The sequence below is a fragment of the Momordica charantia genome (genome assembly GCF_013281855.1).
Source record: "Momordica charantia cultivar OHB3-1 chromosome 2 unlocalized genomic scaffold, Mcharantia_2.0 BLBB01000002.1, whole genome shotgun sequence".
In the NCBI taxonomy this organism is placed as follows: Eukaryota; Viridiplantae; Streptophyta; class Magnoliopsida; order Cucurbitales; family Cucurbitaceae; genus Momordica; species Momordica charantia.
This window is the reverse complement of record NW_028275160.1, coordinates 4492066-4512783: the sequence shown is the minus strand read 5'-3', so window position 1 is coordinate 4512783 and position 20718 is coordinate 4492066. Positions and strand designations below refer to the sequence as shown.

Genomic DNA, 20718 nt, shown 5'->3' with positions numbered 1-20718 from the left:
GATTCGAACTCACCGCGAGTTAAATATCTAACCAATTTAACTACATTCAATTTTATTATCAAACAACAATAATTCATGAAAATTTATAGATAAAATAATAATATTAAACATAGATATTTAAATCAGGAAAATAAGCAAAAGAAAGAGATAAAGATATTTTAAAAAATTAAAGAAATAGTTGATATGTGAAATAAATATTATATTCAACAAAATGATGTTAATAATTATGTCGTGATATTTTTATAATTCAACCATGTGTGACGATAGAAATTTGAACCTCCTCCAACTTAGTAAAGAATATATCATTTAACGAGCCTGATATTTTAGGATTATTATTATTCTATCAACCTTAAAAATGATGCATAAACCTAAATATAAGTTTACTTCAGTAATTAAGACAGATATAAGAGACTAAAAAAAAAGAGTGTATATAAGTATAAGTGGGCAGAAGTCGGATAATTCGGGAACCCGATTATTTGGGCCCGAGAAACCGACGTTTTCTTTAATTGTTCCTCACGGCTGGAAGTAATGGCGTGAGTTGACTGCGTGTCCTTCAAGCTATCCAGACATTTTAATATACTCCGACCAAAACCCTAATTCAGATTCTGCGTACTTCCTACCGAGCGAGGATTAGGAACCTCTTGGAAAGAAGAAAAAGGAGACGGAGAAAGTTGAAATGGCTGGAATCGGACCACTTTCACAGGATTGGGAACCGGTGGTCCTCAGGAAGAAGGCACCCAACGCGGCTGCCAAGAAGGATGAGAAAGCCGTCAATGCAGCGCGGCGAGCCGGGGCGGAGATTGAGACTATAAAGAAATGTGCGCCCTCTAATTTTGATAATTATTTCATCCCTTTGATTTTCTTATTTGAAATCTCAATCACTCGCTTCTTGTTTTTTGTTTGGACTTTGAACTCTATTTTTGCTCAAGTAGTTTAAAAGTATAGGATAATTATTAAGTCGGGAGTGATGATATCAAATTATATCCAAGTTTTATGTTGGGAGGCAATTAGGACTGGTTTTTTGAACTGGGCATCACCTGGAATGTTTAAATTTTTAAAAGATCAGTGGGCAATCATCGTTTGTGACTTGGTGTCGACCCTTGCAGAGTTGGGCTATGCATATCTTTCTGAATCCTCTTATATTCTGCTTATGTTGGTTCAAAACTCGTCCGGAGTTTGTTTTATTAAGTCTAATATAGCGTTGCTACGATACTTTTTTTTGGCCTTTTGCAGCTGCTGCTGGGTCAAACAAATCTGCCTCTAGCAGTACTAGTTTGAACACTAGGAAGCTTGACGAAGAGACTGAGAACCTTTCTCGTGAGTACTTCTGGATTACATTTGCATTGCATCGTTGGATAAGTTTTATCATCCACTCGTGTTTGTGGTTTAAGCTCTTAGCAGATTAGTTGGTCTCTTGACTCTTATTAGAGATATTAATTATAAATTTGGTTGCTAGACTTTCAAAGTTGTATCTATTTATTCATCGTACTTTAAGAAGTTTATTATAGATTTACGAAATTTTAGGGTTATGTTTATCCAGTTCTTCTATTTTAAAAGTTTTTAATATGTCCCTGAATTTTAAAATTTTTGTATTGTAGGTCCCTATGGTTAGCTCTTTTAATACTTATATGCATTCATTATGTATTGTTTAAGGATTATGTAACGACACAAACCTTGAATAATACAGTCAGACGTCAGTGATGTATTTGACACGCAATTGAAAGTTTAGGTATCTATTACAAACTTTTTGAAATATAGGGACTAAATAGACATAACCTTGTAAGTTTAGGGATCGTTTAGAAAATTTTTTAAAGGACATGAATTAAATAGGCATAATCTTTTAGGTGGAACTTATAACTTAACCTAGTGTCGTGCAAGCAGTGGTCATCACATGTTATACTATCTCAATTAGTTTTAGGAATTTTAATGTTTTATATCTCTTTAGATTGCACATCCAACTGCATGATGGTTCATCCATCTTGTGTTGGTGTTGTATTTTTCTTAATTCATTATGCATTACTTATTTTGTTAATTGGTTGATCTAATTTGACCCTAGATGATCGTGTACCAACTGAGCTGAAGAAAGCAATTATGCAAGCTCGAACAGAGAAGAAGCTCACCCAGTCTCAGCTTGCTCAAGTATGTTTGTCCCTCTCATGTTGGCTTGTTCCGTATTATGTGCATGTGTTTGTGATGACCTGGATTTATTTTTCTTCCTGTAGCTTATTAATGAGAAGCCTCAAGTAATCCAAGACTACGAGGCTGGAAAAGCTATTCCAAATCAACAGATAATAACCAAACTTGAGAGAGCTCTTGGGGCAAAACTGCGTGGGAAGAAATAAAGAGATCTGGAAAGTTAAGTATGAGTTCTATTTAAGTTTTTGTTTGAACCGTGCACAAAAGTTCATACCCTACTGTGGTTTCAATGTGTAACTATATGAAACTGTCCTTGTGTGCCTGTATAAGTACTTGTTGCAGTGTCTCGTTGGTAAGTTCTTACCTGGAAATAAATAAATATCATGTCTGTCATGTTGCTTTAATTTCCAGATGTTTTGGCTGCCCTTTTCACATCAGAAGTAAGCTTGTTAAATGTTCGCACCCATGACCTTTAACAATTCAGCAACTTGTATGGAGAGCTCTTGAATGTCGTAAATTTTCTAGTTTGGTTCTGAACTTTATTTCTAAATTCGATGTCCATGATGCAATTTGTGTTCTTTGAAACTTCCCCCCTTGAATTGGACCAATGGTAGAGGTTCTTCTCTTAAGCCACTTTCTAGGTGATGATCGTGACAAATGTATCATGTTATTCAAAGAATGTTTTGAAAGTTTAAATCGACAAAATTGACTGAACTAAGGAAGTCAAGGTTGGTTTTGGTTAGTATCTTCTCCTTGGCTGGATTTGGCTTGCAATATCTATCTCTCTCTCTCTGAGGACTCTTCCAGTGCACCACACACCCCTACACTTCTCCCTTCCTCTCTAGCTCCCATGCTCTCTCCCCTGGTGAAACTTCATCAAGTTCAAGAAATTGTGACTTATTTCTGCAGTTCCGCAATGATGAGAAAGTAGAACAGTATTCTCCCAAATTAACAAATATGGTTTCTATTTGCCTGTTTGATCAATGGAAACTGATCTCTCCCTTGTATGAAGTCCACTCTCTCCCTCTCCTTCTTTCTTTGAGGTCTCTGCCACGCCAATTCATATCCCGTAATTCTCCTGGCCTCACCCTGATTGAATCTTTAGCCAGTTCAAGTAATTGTGGCCATTCAAGCAGAACTGCACTAGGGGAGAGAATAGAATGGATATTGGCCCGAAATAATGAATATGGTTCTTGTCCAATCAATGGAAACTGATCTCTCCTAGTATGATGCAATCAACTCTTGGAATCTTGATCTGTGGGATCTCCTTTATATTCTTGATGCATTTTGCCATATTTTTTTGCAAAATATTTTTGACCGTTTTGATCTGAACCGACCCATGTCTTACCTTCAGTTAAGAAAATGGGTTCACAACAATCATCCTTTGGATCACTTTTTGACAATAGCTTCTTGTTACAGAGCGTCGTTTCGAGGTCTAATGAATAGTAAACTATGTCCACTGTAAATCTATAGTTGACTTGAGGCATAGGTTCTCTTTGCCATTTCTGACACCAAGAGATGTCACTAACCAAACAGAATAATTAGAAAACTCTCTGCCATATCCTTCAATTGCTCTCTCTTCTCTTCCATGTTGTTGCTATTGAAGGAAAAACAGCAGAGAGCTAGTTTTATCCCAAGTTGGATAGATATTCTTTCCTTGATGCGTGAAATGCGAGAAAGGCTCATTATGATGCCTAACAGCAGGAAATTCAAAGCATTGTTATAATTTACGCCATTGATCTGATTCTTGGAGCCTTTATATGCTTAAAGTTGGGTGGGCACCGAACTTCTTTTTCCCTAGATAATGGTGTGCTTGAAGTTTTCCTATTTTTGCTGATAAACTAGTCGTCTAAGACATCAAAATAGTTTATATTAAGTTTTATTTGTTTAAGTGGCATATTACTATTCTGTTAAAAGGTATTGGTCGTATAGTTTGTACGTTATAGATTTTCAGAGGATGGTTTGATTATCCATGTGAATCATTGTGCTAACAATTACAAATGCTTCATTTCTACATATCGTTTTCTTTTGGCTTCAACCCTCAAAATAATTCATTTATTCAATTATCTATTGAATTCTACGAAAACAATAATATATATTAAAAAAGTATAAATGTGATATCACATCGACAAGGAATGAATATATGCTTGATGAATCACTACTTTATGACTTGAATAAGAATAACTTCTATAAATGGGTTAAGTAAATATAATTCACAACTTCGGGTAATAGTTAATTATAGTTAATTATAGTGATCATTTACTTTTCATATAGTTAATATAGAAAACTTGTAGCAAGTAAACTTGAACCAAATTCATGCAATATCTTCTTGGTTAAAATAGAGCTAGACAATTCCTTATTTACACCTTGAAATTCTTTTACCATGTTCTTCCACATATGTAAATAAGTTTTACAAAGTACGACAGAAGATACCCAACAATTATATAATTATTGTCAAGTTCGTAGATAAAAATATGTTTATCCTATGGTCTTGATTGATGGGTAGAACAAGTCATTTCAATCCATGTGAAGAAGGCTTCATAATTTTGCATGGTTTAAAAATGGTCAAATCTTAAGTCAAGAAATGTATTGAGAAGCAAAATGTGGGGAAGATATGGTTGACATGGTCTTTAATTCATTCTAACAAAGTGGTTACCAAGAAGAGTGGCACATGGGTCCATTTTCCATGCACTAGCCACATGGTACACATAATGAATGGGCTCCTCTCTCCCATCCTATTTTCTACATTTTTTGCTAATTAGAGCTCCACATATTTTTTGGAATGTAAAAATTCAAGAATACGCGTACCTGTTTCAAAGTTGAAATCCAAAGCTACTAAATAAACATTTTTTCATTTGTAACAATGCTACTTATTTCAGTAGTTGCTTGAGTTAATATAGGACTGTAAAAGTCAAAATTTTTATTAGTGACCTAAATACGAAGAAATATGTATTAGATTTTGATAATCTAACTTCATTTAAATAACACTACACTTAATGTTTCTGTGTGACATAAATGACTTGAAGTACAAATTGTTTTTTTTAAGGATATTGAATCTTCAACTTCTAAGAAATAAGCAAAATACCTATTAAGTATAATTGGACTGATTTTGATTATTAGATTTTTTTTTTTCAATGAGAATTTGTTAAAAATTTATGTATAATTAATTAAATAGTTTGAGCACTCTCTTTCCCGATGAATGATTGGTGGTGATATAAACCGTTTGGGTTCCATTCCATGTGATTGTTGTCGAAGGGTTTCCCAGAGGTGTATGGGAGTTACCGTGCAGCCGCGTTGCACCGGAGTTTGGTTACTTCCTTCAGACATAGATAAGACAGCAATGGAGCTATCTAATTGGAGCGTGCAACATCTGCCGCGAAAATTCGCGCGTGGGTCTACTCTATCTATTTCTCTAACGAGACGAGACAGCGGAAGGAGAAAATTTAGATAATTAATAAATGGAACAATTAAAAAAAACCGAAAATAGGAACAAAAATCGGAAAGAGAGAGAGAGAGGAGAGAGAGAGAGGGAGCTCTACTCTCACATGGCCTCTTTGCCATTAGGGCCTCGCCATCAACCTCCACCACAGCCACAGTCACAGCCACAAGTACAGCTGCTACAACAGCCTCACCCTGAAAATGACCGTCTGAATCTCAACTCTCACCGTACCTCAGCAATGGACTCCGATAAGGTTCTCTCTCTCTCTCTCTCTTCTGGTGTTGTTTTCTGCTTGTGATGTGTGTTGTCTCTCTGTGCGATGTTTTGCTTCTGTTGATGCTTTGTTTGTGCCTGATCCAGCTCAAGATCCTCATTTCTTGCTAAGATAGGAGCGATCTACGGTGATTTGATAGTTTTTTTCCTCGATTGGAAGGCCGGATAAGCAGCCGGAAGTTCTCACCGGCAATTAGATTGGAGATATTTTCTGGCTCAGTTTTGTTTGTTTGATCGATTCCGAAATTACTAGTATATATATATATATATATGGTTCAGTGTTTGATCAAGTATTTAGCTGAGATCTTGCAGCTTGAGCTGAATGTGCTCGAACTATCTTCTGTTAGTTTAATTGCTCCGAGAATTGAGGGAGTGATTTATTGGAATATTTCCGTAGCTTGTTTTATTTCTCCTAGCCTTGATAATTGGGAAATTAAGTGGAACTGTGTGTTAACGCGGTGTCTGAATTGACCTCGTATCGTAAATTGATCATCTAATTGATGTTTCAGAAACTTCTTTCCCCAGTCTTTCAATTTGTTTCGATCTTCTACAGTTTCGACTATTGTTTAATCTTCTACAGTTTTGATACTTTTTAATTATGGTTGCTCTTCTCCGTGAATTTTTTGAAAAGCAATTTATAGTTTGCTTTGGGAAGTCGATAGCGGCTGATTCCCTCCTTAGTTCCTTGGGTGGAGATGCAAGCTCTTTGAAGCATGTGATGCTTTCTTGTAAGCAATAGCTATCGATATTGCTTTTCCAAGACGTTGCTCTGGATATATTAATCTGTCTTCAACCCTACATTTTGAGACCCATCTTCAATTCCTTCAGATACATTCCGATCCTTATCAAATCCCAAAACACCATCATAAATTTTCAGCGAATATACCAATTACTTAATTACTGTTAAGTTGGTTTTGTATTTGTGTACATCGTCCTTCACGTCAGCATCAAATACTCTACTTCCTATAGTCAATCGTGGGCTTTCCTACTAAAGTTGCCTGGACCTAGACGTGTTTTCATTAGATGTGGGTAATCATATGAAAAGATGTTGATACTTCAATATATCAACAATAAAAAGGTCTTTTTACAGACTGTTTAATCCTCCTATTTGCAGCAAAATTGGCTTGACTTCTACTATTATAGGGTTCTATGTGGATAAATCCTTTACATGTGCCCCCTATGCATCTGGTATATATCCCTCATAACTGCAAACTTTCTGCCTCACTTACCATGCTTTATGCTACAAATTCCAGGAAATGTCAGCTGCAGTGATTGAAGGGAATGATGCAGTAACTGGTCATATCATTTCCACTACGATTGGTGGAAAAAATGGTGAACCAAAACAGGTTAAATTCTCATACCCACTCCCTCATAATTTGTTTCAATCATTTTCTCCTTTAGTTCACTTGTGGAATAAATATGTTTCATTCTTCAATTTGGTGGACATTGTGTAAAACAAAATTTAATCTGAGACGGTAAATGTATATCTTAAACAACCTACCTTATTAATCAATAATTCTTTTTTCTTTTTTTTTTCTTTTGCAACTTTAAAGTGATCTAAAAATCTTCAGTGTAGTCAAAATTAACCTTGAAATATTGAGTTACTGAAATGTTCAAATTTCCTTGCTTGTAATGTAGACAATCAGTTACATGGCTGAGCGTGTGGTGGGTAGTGGTTCGTTTGGAATTGTATTCCAGGTAGATATAAAATTATATTTCACCATATGACAAAGTTTGTGCAATTTCCATATTCTTGAAGTTTGCCAATCATTCTTTCAGGCAAAATGCTTGGAAACGGGAGAAACAGTTGCCATAAAGAAGGTCTTGCAGGATAAACGTTATAAAAACAGGGAGCTGCAACTAATGCGCCTGATGGATCATCCAAATGTGGTTTCTCTGAAGCATTGCTTCTTCTCTACTACTAGTAAAGATGAGCTCTTCTTGAATTTGGTTATGGAATATGTCCCCCAAAATATGTACCATGTTCTTAAGCACTACAACAGCATGAATCAGAGGATGCCACTCATATACGTCAAACTTTACACATATCAAGTATGTCATGTTATTTCATATGCGATAGAATAACTTTCTGTCGGTTTTTTATATGCTAACACAAAGTTAATAAATTTTTCAGATTTTTAGGGGCCTTGCCTATATTCATTCAGTCCCCGGGGTCTGCCACAGGGATGTGAAGCCTCAAAATATTTTGGTATAGTGCTTTTTTTCTCCCTTCATTCTCCTCTTTGTCTATGTTTGAACTATTTATCTGAAACTACTCCATGGAATTTCTGTAGGTTGATCCTCTAACTCATCAAGTTAAGATTTGCGACTTTGGGAGTGCAAAAGTATTGGTATGCACTAATATTCCACACCTTCTGGTGGATCAAATTTAATCAATATGTCATATATTATGCTTAAGATTGAGGTTGGACATAGTAGTAAACGCCCCCTGTTCAAGCTTACTACTGTATGTTTTTTTAATTATTTTTATAAAAGATATATTGATAAGAATCAGTAAAGTAAGTTTATCTGATCATCCAAACTAAGTTGGTGTAATTTAGCAACTTCATTTTCAATATATCATTAGAAAGAGAATAAAATAAAATTTTAAATAGATCGGCTAAATTTAAAGTTTAAACATAGTTTTCTACATAGATCGTCCAAAAAATTGATTACAAAGGTTAGAGGAACCACTACCAGGTGGGAAAAATAATATGAAGACTTCTAAAAGCTAAGCAATTAGTAACTCGAGTCTTCTAAAAAATGTAAGTGGGTTATTCATTAAAGGAAGCAAACATAAACAATTGTTTGAAATTGAGTGCCAATGTTCAGAAAATTTGTAAGACGAAGGAGAATCATGGCCATGGAGTTAGCATAATCACTTCCAACTATAAATTTCCTCAACCAAAGAACTGTTCCAATACTTTAGGGTCATAGGATATTCTCTGTTTTCAAATTTTTTTTAAACATGATCATTGAGGTTATAATTTGTGCTTTTCTATAAGGGTGAAATGGAATTTAAAAGACTGCCACTTGATTGATTTACATTTTATGTTCTTTCTCAAATAACTTTTTTCCTAACTCTTCTGTTTTCGGATTAAGGGTGAAGCTAATATATCATACATATGTTCACGTTATTATCGAGCTCCAGAACTCATATTTGGTGCAACAGAATACACGACCTCAATTGATATTTGGTCGGTTGGTTGTGTCCTCGCTGAACTTCTTCTAGGCCAGGTCAGTGACTTTGGTGGAGGGTGGGAATTGATACACTTCAATTTATAATAATTTCTATGAACAGATGAATTTTTTCTTGCGTTTTTTAACTAAATCTTGCTGATTTGTTACAGCCATTGTTTCCTGGGGAAAATGCAGTGGACCAACTTGTAGAGATAATCAAGGTGATGCCTCAGTTTATGGTGATTTTAGGACCAGACAAATGAAGCTTCATCTCATGTATATATATATATTTTTTTACCTTCTTATAGGTTCTTGGTACCCCAACTCGAGAAGAAATTCGATGCATGAATCCAAATTACACAGATTTTAGGTTCCCTCAGATTAAAGCCCATCCTTGGCACAAGGTATACAATTAGGTATTGACCCACTTAGTTAAGTGGGTAATTTTTTTCATTTTACATACATATATATATATATTACTTCCCCCACCCCACCCCTGTGTCCTGTATTCTCTCTCCATGGAATGTAACTGCCACAATCGATTGACCATTATGGGTTTTGTGCTGCACTATTTTTCCTGCCTTTACTGCCTGAAATACTGTTGCCTATCTGCTGCTCCAACATTTCTCTAGTTGAAATGGTTATCCTTATGTTCTTTTGTTTAGGTTTTTCACAAGCGAATGCCTCCTGAAGCTATTGACCTTGCTTCACGTTTGCTTCAGTATTCTCCTAGTCTTCGCTGCACTGCTGTGAGTTGAACCATTTTCCTCTGTTCTGCGTCTGAATTCTTAAGTACATGTAATGCTAATGCTTGATTTTCTCACCTTAAACCAGTCCTATAATGGACTCCATGAAGCAAAGTTTAGCCACTACATTCTATCAAGTTTTTATCTAGCTATTGCCTAATCACGATTTTGGTTTTTGGATGTCAAGGCAATTTTGGTTCATGATATTGATGATGGTCGGTGGCTTTTATTTATCTTCTCTCTCTATTCATTGCAGCTAGAAGCATGTGCACATCCTTTCTTTGATGAGCTACGGGAACCCAATGTTCGCCTCCCTAACAACCGTCCATTGCCCCCTCTATTCAACTTTAAGCAGGAAGTACGTTAACTTTTCATTTTATTTCCTATTGAAGACTTAATTAAGATACTTCATAGGTTAAATCCAGAACTTTTCGTATCTAAGATGTCACTTAAATTTCATAAAACTAAATCGTCATGTACTGGGAGAATACCTAATTGCCACACTGCTGGATACTTCTTTTACTTTTAACAACAGTTCCAAATCCTTCTTTTGTTTCCGGTGTCAACATGATCACCTGAGTTGTTGACCACTAGAATTATACAGGTGTATGCCTCATCTACATTGTGTGTCTGTTTTCTTAAAGTTAAGGTATCGGGATAAAAGTACATTCATATGTAACAATGAGCATTACCTTTCCTTTTGGTGCCCATCTTGCTAACTTGTTTGTTCTGCGCTTGGAAATCTGAGGTATAAACCTGATTACCTGAATGTGGGATTTGTTCAACTGACATGAAATGTTGTTCTACTACTATGACATGGCATCGTTATTTATTTATTTATTTTCCCTCTACATTAATCCCAGCAACAATGTAGAAATTTGAACAAACCCATCTGTATAAATGAGTTGCTTCCGGTTTCGCTGGTAGCCAGTTGGTCTTTTAACCTGTGTACTGGTTGGCCTACCTAATAACATTCTCTTACTAGAAGCATTTCGTGCTAACATTTTCGATCTATGATCTGATTGCAGTTATCTGGAGCATCCCCTGAACTGATCAGCAGGCTGCTACCGGAGTATGTGCGAAGGCAGATTGGTCTCAGTTTTCAACACCAAGCAAGTACATAAAATGAAGACACGAATCAACATATAAGATCCGTTTCTTGGGTGGATGGATAAAATGCAACCAAAAGCTCCTTGCAGTCTAGATAACCAAGTATCATGGCCGAACCCCTGCCCTGCAAAGATTTACGAATATACCACTGGGTGTTCGGCTTAGCGTGGAAAATGGTGATCAACTACTTTATTTTAGCCAATACATATTGATTTTGTATTCCCCATGTCTAGATTTTTTGTTTTTGATCCATAAAGTCGGAGAAAGCTGGAAGTATGACCATGGAAAGGTATGCCATTCATGTCTAGCTAGGCAGTGCCTCCAAAAAAAGTTTAGTAGGAGCTCGTGGAGCTTATTTGTAGCTTCGAATTGGAATTGTTTTGTCCTGGTAAGTTTTCTGTATGTATAATTTAGTCTGTTTCCGGACCATATTTAGTGATGGAGGTTACTTTTCTTCCATTCGTTCTTCGATTGCTTTACTCTGTTTTGTTGTTTTCTTCATTTTTTATAATCTAAGAACGAAAGAAAACCAAATGGATGCAAGGGGCTCCTCAGGTTTAAGAGATTTGTTATTACTGTTATATGACCTCCTTTGACATAAAAAGATGACTCCTGGTCCTGGCTGATGGAAAAATGTATTGATTGAATATTAAATTGACAGGTTCAGCAACTCGGGAATCATTTTCAGCTCGAAACATGGCCATTCTAAAGGACTCGCTTGAAAATTTTATAACTAAAGACCAAATTCTATAGGAATCAAATTAAAAATTTAACCTAAAAAGAAGGGGAATAACACTTTTTGTCCAGCTTTTAGTTTAGTTTCTATTTGATCCTTAAAAGTTTTAAAATATTACACATTTACTTTAAATTGAGTCTAGTTTTCCTTTGGTCCTTAGATTTCAAAATATTACACTTTTACCCTTGAGTTTTGAGTTTCATTTTCATTTGGTCCCTAGTTTTAAAATGTTACACTTTTAGTTGAGTTTATGCTTATGCTCAATTTTGATCTTTGACACAGCAGAACCCTTAGTAATACTAACCCAATAGTGGTAGGTCTATTTAATATTAATTTATATTATTCAACAATAATGAACAATACTTTCAAATCATGTTAAGGATGAATAAAGCACCACTCAACCTTAAAAACTTAAGTAGATGAGTTGGATAAATTTAATTCATTTATATGATGCTCAACAAGAAGAGAGAGAATGGTGGGGAGGAAACAGTATTAAAATATTACGATGCTTTTATATAAATAATATTAAATTGACTATCAGCATTTTATTAGATTACTAACAACTCTGTTATGTCGGGAATCAAAAGTGAGCATTAATTCTGAAGACTCGAGTGTAAAAGTGTAACATTTTGAAACTTAAAAATCAAATGAAAACTAAACTTAAAATTTAAGGATAAAAATGTAGTATTTTGAAATTTAGAGACCAATGAAAACAGAACTTAAAATTTAGACACTGAAAAGATATTTAAAAAAAAAATTTTAATCTCTAAAATGTACGTTTCAAATCCACTCTTTCCTACTAAAATATGAGTGATGAAAATGGATAGATAAAAATAAGAGGAAAAGAAAAGAATAGCATTATTAGTTTTATTGTCATCAACATCCATGCATAATTAATGGTTCAGGAAAACAAGACAATTTTTTTTTAATCTAAACAAAACAAATTTAAGCTATAGGTTACATAAATTTAATTTATACTTTTGATACCATGTTAAAATTAATAATCAATCAAAAAATTTAAGTTGATAGATTATGATAAATTTTATATTGTATAGATACCTTAACAATATTAGAGACTGAAATTAAGAAAAGAAAAAGAAAAAAATACAATTTCAAGAAAAAAATTAGATTCGAGGTCAAACTTCAAGATGTAATTTATAATTTTAACATTTTCTTTTATTAGGAAAAGATTGACGGAGGCGTAATAATATAATTTCTTTCAAAAGTATAATTTTTGTCTGTCAAAGTCAAACCCTTAGCTGGCATTTCTTTATCCAATTCCTTAATTAGTTGCGACCCTGTTAATGTTATTGAATCACCCGGCAAGTTAAACGAGGGGCGACTCCCGAGTTTCTATTGGCTCTCGAGTTTTCAAAAAATGGGGCCCATTTACCCGCTGCTGCCACGTGTCACCCTTGCTGCCATTTGACCCTTTGCTTCAGATTGTCGCCTTCCTCTACTGCCCACTCGGGTAACAGAAAGCTTGAGCTTATGATATAATATGCGGATTTATAGCATGTTTTCTTAATGAGAATTAAAATTTTATAAGTCTCTGATTTTCACTCAAAGCACAGACTCTATATAATTGCCAAAGCCTGCCAATTTCTCAGCATGACATCGGTTTCCTGTGTGTCCAAGAAAGTTGGCTTCAAGAATCGTACTAACTCAGAGAAAGATAAAGATCAGACCTTTATTTTTTTCCAGATATTCGAGCTACAGTTTCGACTTTTCAGAAACTCAGCGATTAGAATTTCGCAAGAATTAAGAGTTTCGAAGGTTGTTTCTTGCGGGGAAGTCCAGAATCTTGATGGGTTTAATTTCTTTGGTTGTTCTTGAAACTGGTTTCGAGTTTAACTTCTGATTTTTCAAGGGGTAAGAGTTTTGATTCTTCTGTTGCTTTGGGTTCTTGGGGAGATTAATGTGGGGTGGGGGAAAAGATGATCTTTAAGCTTCTGCATTTGTTGAAAGATGAGCATTTTACAGCAGTTGAAGGGGATTTCTTTTGTTCATTCTTGTTCTTCATTTCGTTTTGTCAAAAGAGTTTTAAAGATACTATACTTGATTGTTGTTTTTGGGGATTGAATTCCATTGTCCTCTTTTTTGTCTGTGTTTGTTTTTTGAGGAAAAAGAGTAGTTGTGGAGGCTATCTGCTGATTACTAATCTGGAAAATTTGAGCTGCTGGAAATTTCTGAAATGGCTGGGACAAGTGTTGACTCTACAGAGGGCAGACTTGAAGGATGTGACAATGGAGCACGATGCGTAGATTCGAGCGAGTCGGTTCCAGTTCGGATGGTAATTGTATCACACATGCTTCCTGTAAAAGCAGAGCAAAGAGATGATGGAAATTGGAGTTTCAGTTGGGATGAGGATTCTTTGCTTTTCCAGATGAAGGATGGTTTTCCACAACAGATGGTCGTTTTTTACATCGGATGTCTGAGTTTGACAGTCGAAATTCATGAAGACAAACAACACGAGGTGTCCAAGACATTGCTAGAAGAATTCAACTGCTTTCCTACATTTTTGCCTCGTGAAATCTTGGACAAGTTTTACCATTGTTTCTGCAAGAGGTATCTGTGGTCTCTTTTCCATGACATGTTGCCTTTCTCTGTTGAGCACTCAGATCGGCCTTCGTGGGATGCGTATGTTTCAGCGAATATGTCGTTTTCGAAAAGAGTGATGGAAGTAGCTAACCCAGAACAAGATTATATTTGGATCCACGATTACCATTTAATGCTGCTTCCGTGCTTCTTAAGAGAGAGCTTCATCCGGATGAAGCTAGGATTTTTTCTTCACACCCCATTTCCTCCATCTGATATCTACCTAGCTCTTTCTGTAAGAGAAGAAATACTCACGTCTTTGCTGAACTGTGATGTCATCGGGTTCCACACGTATGATTACGCTCGACATTTCCTTTCGTGTTGCAGCCGAATTCTGGGCCTAGAACATAAGCTAGAGAAAGGCTTCCTTGAATTGGAGTACTATGGAAGGACTGTCAGGATAAAAGTTATGCCAGTTGGGATTCATATGGGCAGAATTGAGTCAATGATGAAAAGGGTAGAAGAGGATTCTCAGGTAGAGACTGTTATTAAAGATTACATTACTGGAAAGACGCTCATTTTAGGCATAGATGATGTCGACGTTTTCAAGGGTATCGATTTAAAATTTCTTGCAATGGAACACATGCTAATAGAGCGTCCTTATGTGCGGGGAACAGTCGTATTAGTCCAGATAATGAACCCTGCCAGAGGGAAAGGGATATATCATGATCAAATACTAGCTACGATAAGGGAAACCACCGAAAGAATAAACAAAGAATTCGAGCAGCCAAATTACCAACCAATCGTTCTCCTTGAATGTCCAGTTAGCACCAAAGAGAAGTTCTACTGTTATAGCATGGCCGAGTGCCTTGTTGTTACACCTTTAACGGATGGGATGAATCTTTATCCTTATGAATACATTGCCTCTAGACAGCATCAGGCCAGAAAGAGCATGTTAGTGATATCAGAATCTATGGGGTGTTCTTTATCACTGAGCGGAGCACTGCGTGTCAATCCATGGAATATCAGAGAAATTGCCGAGAAAATATACGAAGCAATTTCAATGTATGATTCAGAAAAACAGTCACGACATACGAAGCATTTTGAGTATATTAGCAACCATGATGTGGTTCACTGGTCAGCAAGTTTCTTTGAAGACATGAAGAGAACTTGGGATGAACAATGCCACAGGATATTCTGGGGAGTTAATCAAGGATTTCACTTCAGGGTTTTGTCTACTGATCTCATTTCTGAAAGGCTTCCATTAAATACCATGGAATTAGACTACAGAAAGGCAAAGACAAGGGCCATTCTTTTGGACTATGATAGCACATTTATTCCCCCATACTCTGCGGATAAGTCTCCAAGTGAGCGTATTATCTCAGCCCTCAACGATCTTTGTGCAGATAGTCTGAATCAAGTTGTAGTTGTTAGCGGAAGAGGAAGGGACAGCTTGAACAAGTGGTTCAAGTCTTGCAAAAATCTTGTAATAGCAGCAGAACATGGATTCTTCTTGAGGTGTGATCTCATCTTTCCCTCCCTCGCTAACCTTTTTGATCCTTTAACCGTTTGAGCAAACTGATCAGCTTGTTTGAGATTTGTATGCTTAGTGCTAGAATCAGCATTTCTTCCATTTTGGCAGGTTTCCAGGAAATGAAGAGTGGGAAACCATTGGTCAGAATTTGGATTTGAGTTGGATGGAGTTAGCAGAACGCACCATGGAATCATATACTGCTGCTACAGACGGTTCTTTCATCGAAAGGGAAGAACGCTCTCTGGTGTGGAACTATCAAAATGCAGACCCACGATTTGGATCTCTCCAAGCTATTGAGCTTGTGGATAATCTATCAGATGTTTTGGCCAATGATCCTGTTAGTATCAAGAGTGGAAATTACGTTGTGGAAGCAAAATCTCAGGTATTTTCCTAGTTTTTGTGTGTAAAATCCATTGAACTATCAGAATGTTCCATTTAAAATAACTGCTCTTTTATTCTTCCTATATGCACTTTCCATCTTTCTCAGGGAGTCAACAAAGGCACAGTTGCAAAGATGATCCTCGAATCCATGGCAAAGAAAGAAGCGAAAGGGGACGAGTTTATCATGTGCATAGGCGATGACAAATTTGATGACGACATGTTTGAAATCCTTAATGCAGCAACAGTAGAAGGCAAACTTTCATCCCGCAGTCCAGTTTTCATATGTACTATTAATGAAAATCCAACCAAGGCCAAATATTATTTGAAAGGCACAAATGAAGTGATGGACGTTCTTGAACTTTTGGCTTTAGCATCCAAGTAGCTTCTTCCTTCAAATTGGCAAGTTTTTTACCCTTTTTTGGCAGAAGATGAGCTTGAGCTCTGATTAGAAGGCAACCATGGAGTTTTCATACTCCATAGAATGGAAGGCAGAGTAGCATGATTTAAAAAGCTACCATATTGTGAATTGTAAAGACCTAAAAAGTGAGGGACAATAGATTTAGTTTCAGACTGTTGTAGGATCAAAAAACATACTGTATTGTTCTTTTTCGAAAATTTCATTGAAATATATGTTTACTTCTTCGATACTGCATCGATGATCTCAACAAGAACGTAGAGAAACAATTCTTTGAGACTATAGAAATCATGTTTGAACCAGTAGTGAAAAAACTTCTATGTGGCATCATCCTTGGCTTCCTGTTTAGCTGTGAAAAAGTAGATCAGTTTTTAGAGATATTCAGTCAAATTGTAGAATTTCTGTAATTTGTGGAACTAAAGAATTACTACTCACATGGATTATGCTCACAGAAATCATATACAGCTAATTTGAGAAGTATAATAATTTAAGTTTGATGGACATTACACTATGTTTTATTTTCTAAGCTGAAACTGGTGCGGGTGCTGGAGGAGGAACCCGATTTTCAACTGGGATTTCGACGAACTCCGAGAGAATAGCTCGGAATTCATCTCCAGACATGGTTTCCTTCTCGAGTAGGATTTCCACTATCTTGTCAATGGCCTCACGGTTGTTCCTAATATGGGCTAATGCAATTTCATAAGCTTCATCTGATATCCTCTTGATTGCCATGTCTATATCTTCGGCGAGCTTCTCCGACATCGAATTCCTCGCCATCATTCTCATAATGACATCAGCACTCTGAGCTGATGGGTCCATAAGTGACCATGGTCCAATTTCAGACATCCCAAATGTGGTTACCATCTGCAAACAGGTTGAAATTACCTTAATCTCATTGAATTTTTTTAGTGGAAAAAGCAGAGAGTTAACAAAAAAGGGTCCCATTTACCACCCCCCAGTCCCCATATACAACTGACGAATGTGGGAGAATCTTTAATTCATTCCTTGAATTATAGCCCTTTACAGAGAGTGACTAGCAGGCAGAATGGAGACGTTCTACATACCTGTTTTGCCAAACCAGTAATCTGCTGCAAATCGCCAACTGCACCAGTGGTCACCTCGGGCTCGCCGAATATGACTTCCTCTGCAGCTCTACCACCAAGTCCACCGACAATTCTTGCAAAGAGCTGCTGCTTGGAAATCAAGGTCGGATCATCTGCAGGAATAAACCATGTCAGACCCCGTGCTTGCCCACGAGGAACTAAGGTAACTTTTTGAACAGCATCATGTCCTGGAGTCAGAGTCCTGCATCAAAGATATTACTTTTTGAGTTAACTTCATCTGCCTAGCAAGTCTAAAGTTCAAACAAAAGAAAAAGAAAAGTTTTTCCAGCAGTTTAATATGGAGGATTCCTCGTAAACAAGACAAGCAACTATTATTCTACTCACCCACAAATGGCATGCCCAACTTCATGATATGCCACAAGACTTTTACTCTTCCCATCTGTCATTATCGTTCCTTCCATTCCAGCTACGATCCTATCAATCGAATCATCAATCTCTTTAGATGAAATTGCAGTCTTCCCACGCCGACCAGCGAGTATGGCGGCCTCGTTTAAGAGATTTGCAAGATCAGCTCCACTAAAACCAGGTGTTCTCATTGCAATGACATCAAGAGAAACATCAGTATCAAACTTCTTATTGCTAGCATGAACTTTTAAAATATCTGTTCTTCCCCGTATGTCTGGGACATCAACTGTTACCTGCAGGCATCAGAGTGCTAGAGTAAGTCAATAATGTAAAAATCAATAACGAGGAACAACAGAAGCTATGGTATTTACTTGTCTGTCAAAACGTCCGGGTCTTAGTAAGGCAGAGTCGAGAATATCTGCCCTGTTGGTGGCAGCAATTACAATGATACCGGTATTACCCTCGAAACCATCCATTTCGGTTAAAAGTTGGTTGAGTGTCTGTTCTCTTTCATCATTCCCTCCACCAATCCCAGCTCCTCTTTGTCGCCCGACCGCATCAATTTCATCAACAAACACAATGCAAGGAGCATTCTCTTTGGCCTTCTTGAATAGGTCGCGAACTCGAGATGCACCAACACCAACAAACATCTCAACAAACTCAGAACCTGATATGGAGAAAAATGGAACACCAGCTTCACCAGCAATTGCTTTTGCCAGCAGAGTCTTACCAGTTCCAGGAGGACCAATAAGAAGAACACCTTTAGGAATCCGAGCTCCAACTGCAGTAAACCTCTCAGGCTTCTTCAAAAACTCTACGACCTCCATGAAGTCCTGTTTCGCTTCATCAACACCAGCCACATCATCAAAATTCACTCCAGTGTTTGGCTCCATTTGAAACTTAGCTTTTGACTGGCCAATGCCAAGGGGAAACCCTGGCCCACCAGGACCACCCATTCCCCCAGATGAACGCCTTGAGAGTAAAAATAGCCCCCCAATCAAGATCAGTGGAAAAGCTAGGTTCCCAATCAAGTTGAATAAAGCAGAACCAGATTCTTCTTGAGCATTATGAGCTGCAAAGTCTATGTTTTTCTCCCTGAGCTTCTGAAGAAGCTCCTGACTCAGACCTGGAAGTTGAACACGAACTCGCTGCAACCGATTCCCCAATTCCGGGGAGATAGCTTCAACAATAGCTATAGTTCCATTCTCGTACAGGTCCACTCTTGTCACTCTATCCTTGTCCAAATACTCCAAGAATCTAGAATAAGACATCCTTGATGAAGAAACCCCTTGTTCTTCAGCATTAGCCCTCCCACTTCCCAGTAGAGCAGGAACACCAAATCCCACATTTCCAACCAACTTTAGAAACCCTCGTCTTCCTTCATGTTTCCCATGTCCCAGAGATGCCCTTACTATAGCTGCTCTGCTAACCTTACTCAACGAAAGAAGAGTAGGAGAAGGGACAATATTCACACCATAGAAATCTTTGCAGAATTTTAGTTTAGCACAGTGGGAAGAACCACGTCCTATCAGACATGCTGATGACGAATCCATATCTATTGTAAGCAACAGTCAAAAACAGAAAAAAGAAGAAAAAAATCAGATTCCTACGTTTCTGGAAAGACCCGTTATGAACAAAAAAGAGTTGAAGGAATCAAATTCACACCCACCTCAGAAAGAACGCAAAATCGGAAGAAAGAGGAAAGACCCAAGTTCCAGGAGGAGGCTCTGAGGTTGTGGGCGGAGTGGGAATCTTAGAAGCAAGTGTAAAAATTATGCAGTTGGGGGTGAAGGGTGAGGATATGGCGAATGATGAAATTACGTGTTTGCTGGGGAGTCATCGAATAATCTCCTTTCACCCGTGTCAACTGGCAAGGCAACTACTACGGGACAAAACGGCCAAGGAAACGAAACGTCTTGGGAAGCTATTTTGACTGGGGGACGTGGGCTGCAGAGAGTCCTTCACTTCAGTTCTCTTCTTTACAATAAGATTGAATGAAAATGGGTTAAGTTACACATTATAATGTCAATTCGTGGACGTGACAGATATAAATATATATTCTTCTATATATTTTTTTGGAAAAAAACTAATAGTAGAATAAGTAGAGTATTAGTAGAATAGCAAAAATGTATTCCTCGTTTGCTCGCTGTAATTATGACCTTTCGGGAGAATCTCAATGATTGCATCAGTTAGTACTAATAAATCTCAGAATTATTAATTGGCTAGTTGTAAATAGACCCCATATTGGTATAAATTATCTTTCCCCCGTGTTCGGCTGTAGCGACAACCCCTGAATCTCGAGCCACTTGGCGTTAGGATCTGCAGCTCAAATCGCAATTCGCTTCTAAGTAGAGCGGTAAAAAAAGTCAACTTGAACCTAACGTAACTTGTCAAGACACATATTTTTGAACTAAAAAAAACCATGTAAAAGAAAAATATATTTGAGGGGCAATGTTGGTTTTTATTTTAGTGGAATTAGCCTATTTTTCAACTTGAATACCAATTTGAGCATTGTTCAACTTGCTACACGTATTATGCTGGGAGAAAAATCACTTAGTTGAGCTTTAATGTTACTAAAACCAAATGCCAATTACTCTGTCATCACTAGAGACCTAGCAAGAGGCTAAAATGAAAAATTAAAAAACATAATAACTCAATTTAATAGATATGGTTAACATATCATATTACATTACCAATGTAAGGCTGGAGGATGGATGCAAGATTGAACTTAAAATTTGGACGATTAGTCTCAAAATCTCAA

At 36.9% G+C, this 20718-nt stretch overlaps 4 protein-coding genes across 8 annotated transcripts; 3 read left to right on the top strand and 1 right to left on the bottom strand.

The window, feature by feature from the left end:
* Positions 1-542: 542 nt before the first annotated feature.
* Positions 543-2540, top strand: LOC111018072 (multiprotein-bridging factor 1b). The gene is made up of 4 exons (XM_022294019.2): positions 543-818; positions 1234-1317; positions 2057-2139; positions 2223-2540. Exons 1-4 carry the CDS (start codon positions 677-679, stop codon positions 2340-2342), a joined length of 429 nt encoding a protein of 142 aa, XP_022149711.1. The 5' UTR covers positions 543-676; the 3' UTR covers positions 2343-2540.
* A 2861-nt stretch (positions 2541-5401) lies between these two features.
* On the top strand, positions 5402-11343 carry LOC111018071 (shaggy-related protein kinase zeta). 3 transcript variants are annotated; one of them, XM_088120850.1, is made up of 12 exons: positions 5402-5828; positions 7102-7194; positions 7487-7546; positions 7628-7900; positions 7983-8057; positions 8143-8199; positions 8945-9085; positions 9199-9249; positions 9337-9432; positions 9694-9777; positions 10031-10132; positions 10803-11343. In XM_088120850.1, the coding sequence occupies exons 1-12, from the start codon at positions 5595-5597 to the stop codon at positions 10896-10898; spliced, it is 1362 nt and encodes a 453-aa protein (XP_087976976.1). In that variant the 5' UTR covers positions 5402-5594; the 3' UTR covers positions 10899-11343. The 3 variants fall into 3 exon arrangements, with proteins under 3 accessions (XP_087976976.1, XP_022149709.2, XP_087976977.1); XM_022294017.2 differs by having other exon boundaries at positions 5593-5828; positions 8951-9085; XM_088120851.1 differs by lacking the exon at positions 5402-5828 and adding an exon at positions 6010-6576.
* Positions 11344-12818: 1475 nt separating this feature from the next.
* On the top strand, positions 12819-16835 carry LOC111018068 (putative alpha,alpha-trehalose-phosphate synthase [UDP-forming] 7). Of its 3 annotated transcripts, none has more exons than XM_022294013.2 (4): positions 12819-13492; positions 13755-15676; positions 15801-16074; positions 16180-16835. In XM_022294013.2, the coding sequence occupies exons 2-4, from the start codon at positions 13815-13817 to the stop codon at positions 16453-16455; spliced, it is 2412 nt and encodes an 803-aa protein (XP_022149705.1). In that variant the 5' UTR covers positions 12819-13492; positions 13755-13814; the 3' UTR covers positions 16456-16835. The 3 variants fall into 3 exon arrangements, with proteins under 3 accessions (XP_022149705.1, XP_022149704.1, XP_087976928.1); XM_022294012.2 differs by having other exon boundaries at positions 13750-15676; XM_088120802.1 differs by having other exon boundaries at positions 13743-15676.
* Positions 16836-16868: 33 nt separating this feature from the next.
* Positions 16869-19810, bottom strand: LOC111018069 (ATP-dependent zinc metalloprotease FTSH 2, chloroplastic). Its single transcript, XM_022294014.2, has 5 exons — positions 19627-19810; positions 18329-19512; positions 17937-18250; positions 17553-17793; positions 16869-17352 (listed from the first exon to the last, which is right to left on the bottom strand). Exons 2-5 carry the CDS (start codon positions 19508-19510, stop codon positions 17011-17013), a joined length of 2079 nt encoding a protein of 692 aa, XP_022149706.1. The 5' UTR covers positions 19511-19512; positions 19627-19810; the 3' UTR covers positions 16869-17010.
* Positions 19811-20718: the final 908 nt, after the last annotated feature.

Excerpts from the sequence above, each read along its gene's own strand:
- LOC111018069 (XM_022294014.2), bottom strand. The coding sequence starts at position 19,510 with ATGGATTCGTCATCAGCATGTCTGATAGGACGTGGTTCTTCCCACTGT. Across the intron at positions 18,251-18,328 it reads CCGGACGTTTTGACAGACAA|GTAACAGTTGATGTCCCAGA; the intron begins GTAAATACCATA and ends TGATGCCTGCAG. Across the intron at positions 17,353-17,552 it reads TTACTGGTTTGGCAAAACAG|ATGGTAACCACATTTGGGAT; the intron begins GTATGTAGAACG and ends ACCTGTTTGCAG.
- LOC111018068 (XM_022294013.2), top strand. The coding sequence starts at position 13,815 with ATGGCTGGGACAAGTGTTGACTCTACAGAGGGCAGACTTGAAGGATGT. Across the intron at positions 15,677-15,800 it reads GAACATGGATTCTTCTTGAG|GTTTCCAGGAAATGAAGAGT; the intron begins GTGTGATCTCAT and ends CCATTTTGGCAG. Across the intron at positions 16,075-16,179 it reads TTGTGGAAGCAAAATCTCAG|GGAGTCAACAAAGGCACAGT; the intron begins GTATTTTCCTAG and ends CATCTTTCTCAG.
- LOC111018072 (XM_022294019.2), top strand. The coding sequence starts at position 677 with ATGGCTGGAATCGGACCACTTTCACAGGATTGGGAACCGGTGGTCCTC. Across the intron at positions 819-1,233 it reads GATTGAGACTATAAAGAAAT|CTGCTGCTGGGTCAAACAAA; the intron begins GTGCGCCCTCTA and ends GGCCTTTTGCAG. Across the intron at positions 1,318-2,056 it reads AGAGACTGAGAACCTTTCTC|ATGATCGTGTACCAACTGAG; the intron begins GTGAGTACTTCT and ends ATTTGACCCTAG.
- LOC111018071 (XM_088120850.1), top strand. The coding sequence starts at position 5,595 with ATGGAACAATTAAAAAAAACCGAAAATAGGAACAAAAATCGGAAAGAG. Across the intron at positions 5,829-7,101 it reads CAGCAATGGACTCCGATAAG|GAAATGTCAGCTGCAGTGAT; the intron begins GTTCTCTCTCTC and ends TACAAATTCCAG. Across the intron at positions 10,133-10,802 it reads TATTCAACTTTAAGCAGGAA|TTATCTGGAGCATCCCCTGA; the intron begins GTACGTTAACTT and ends ATCTGATTGCAG.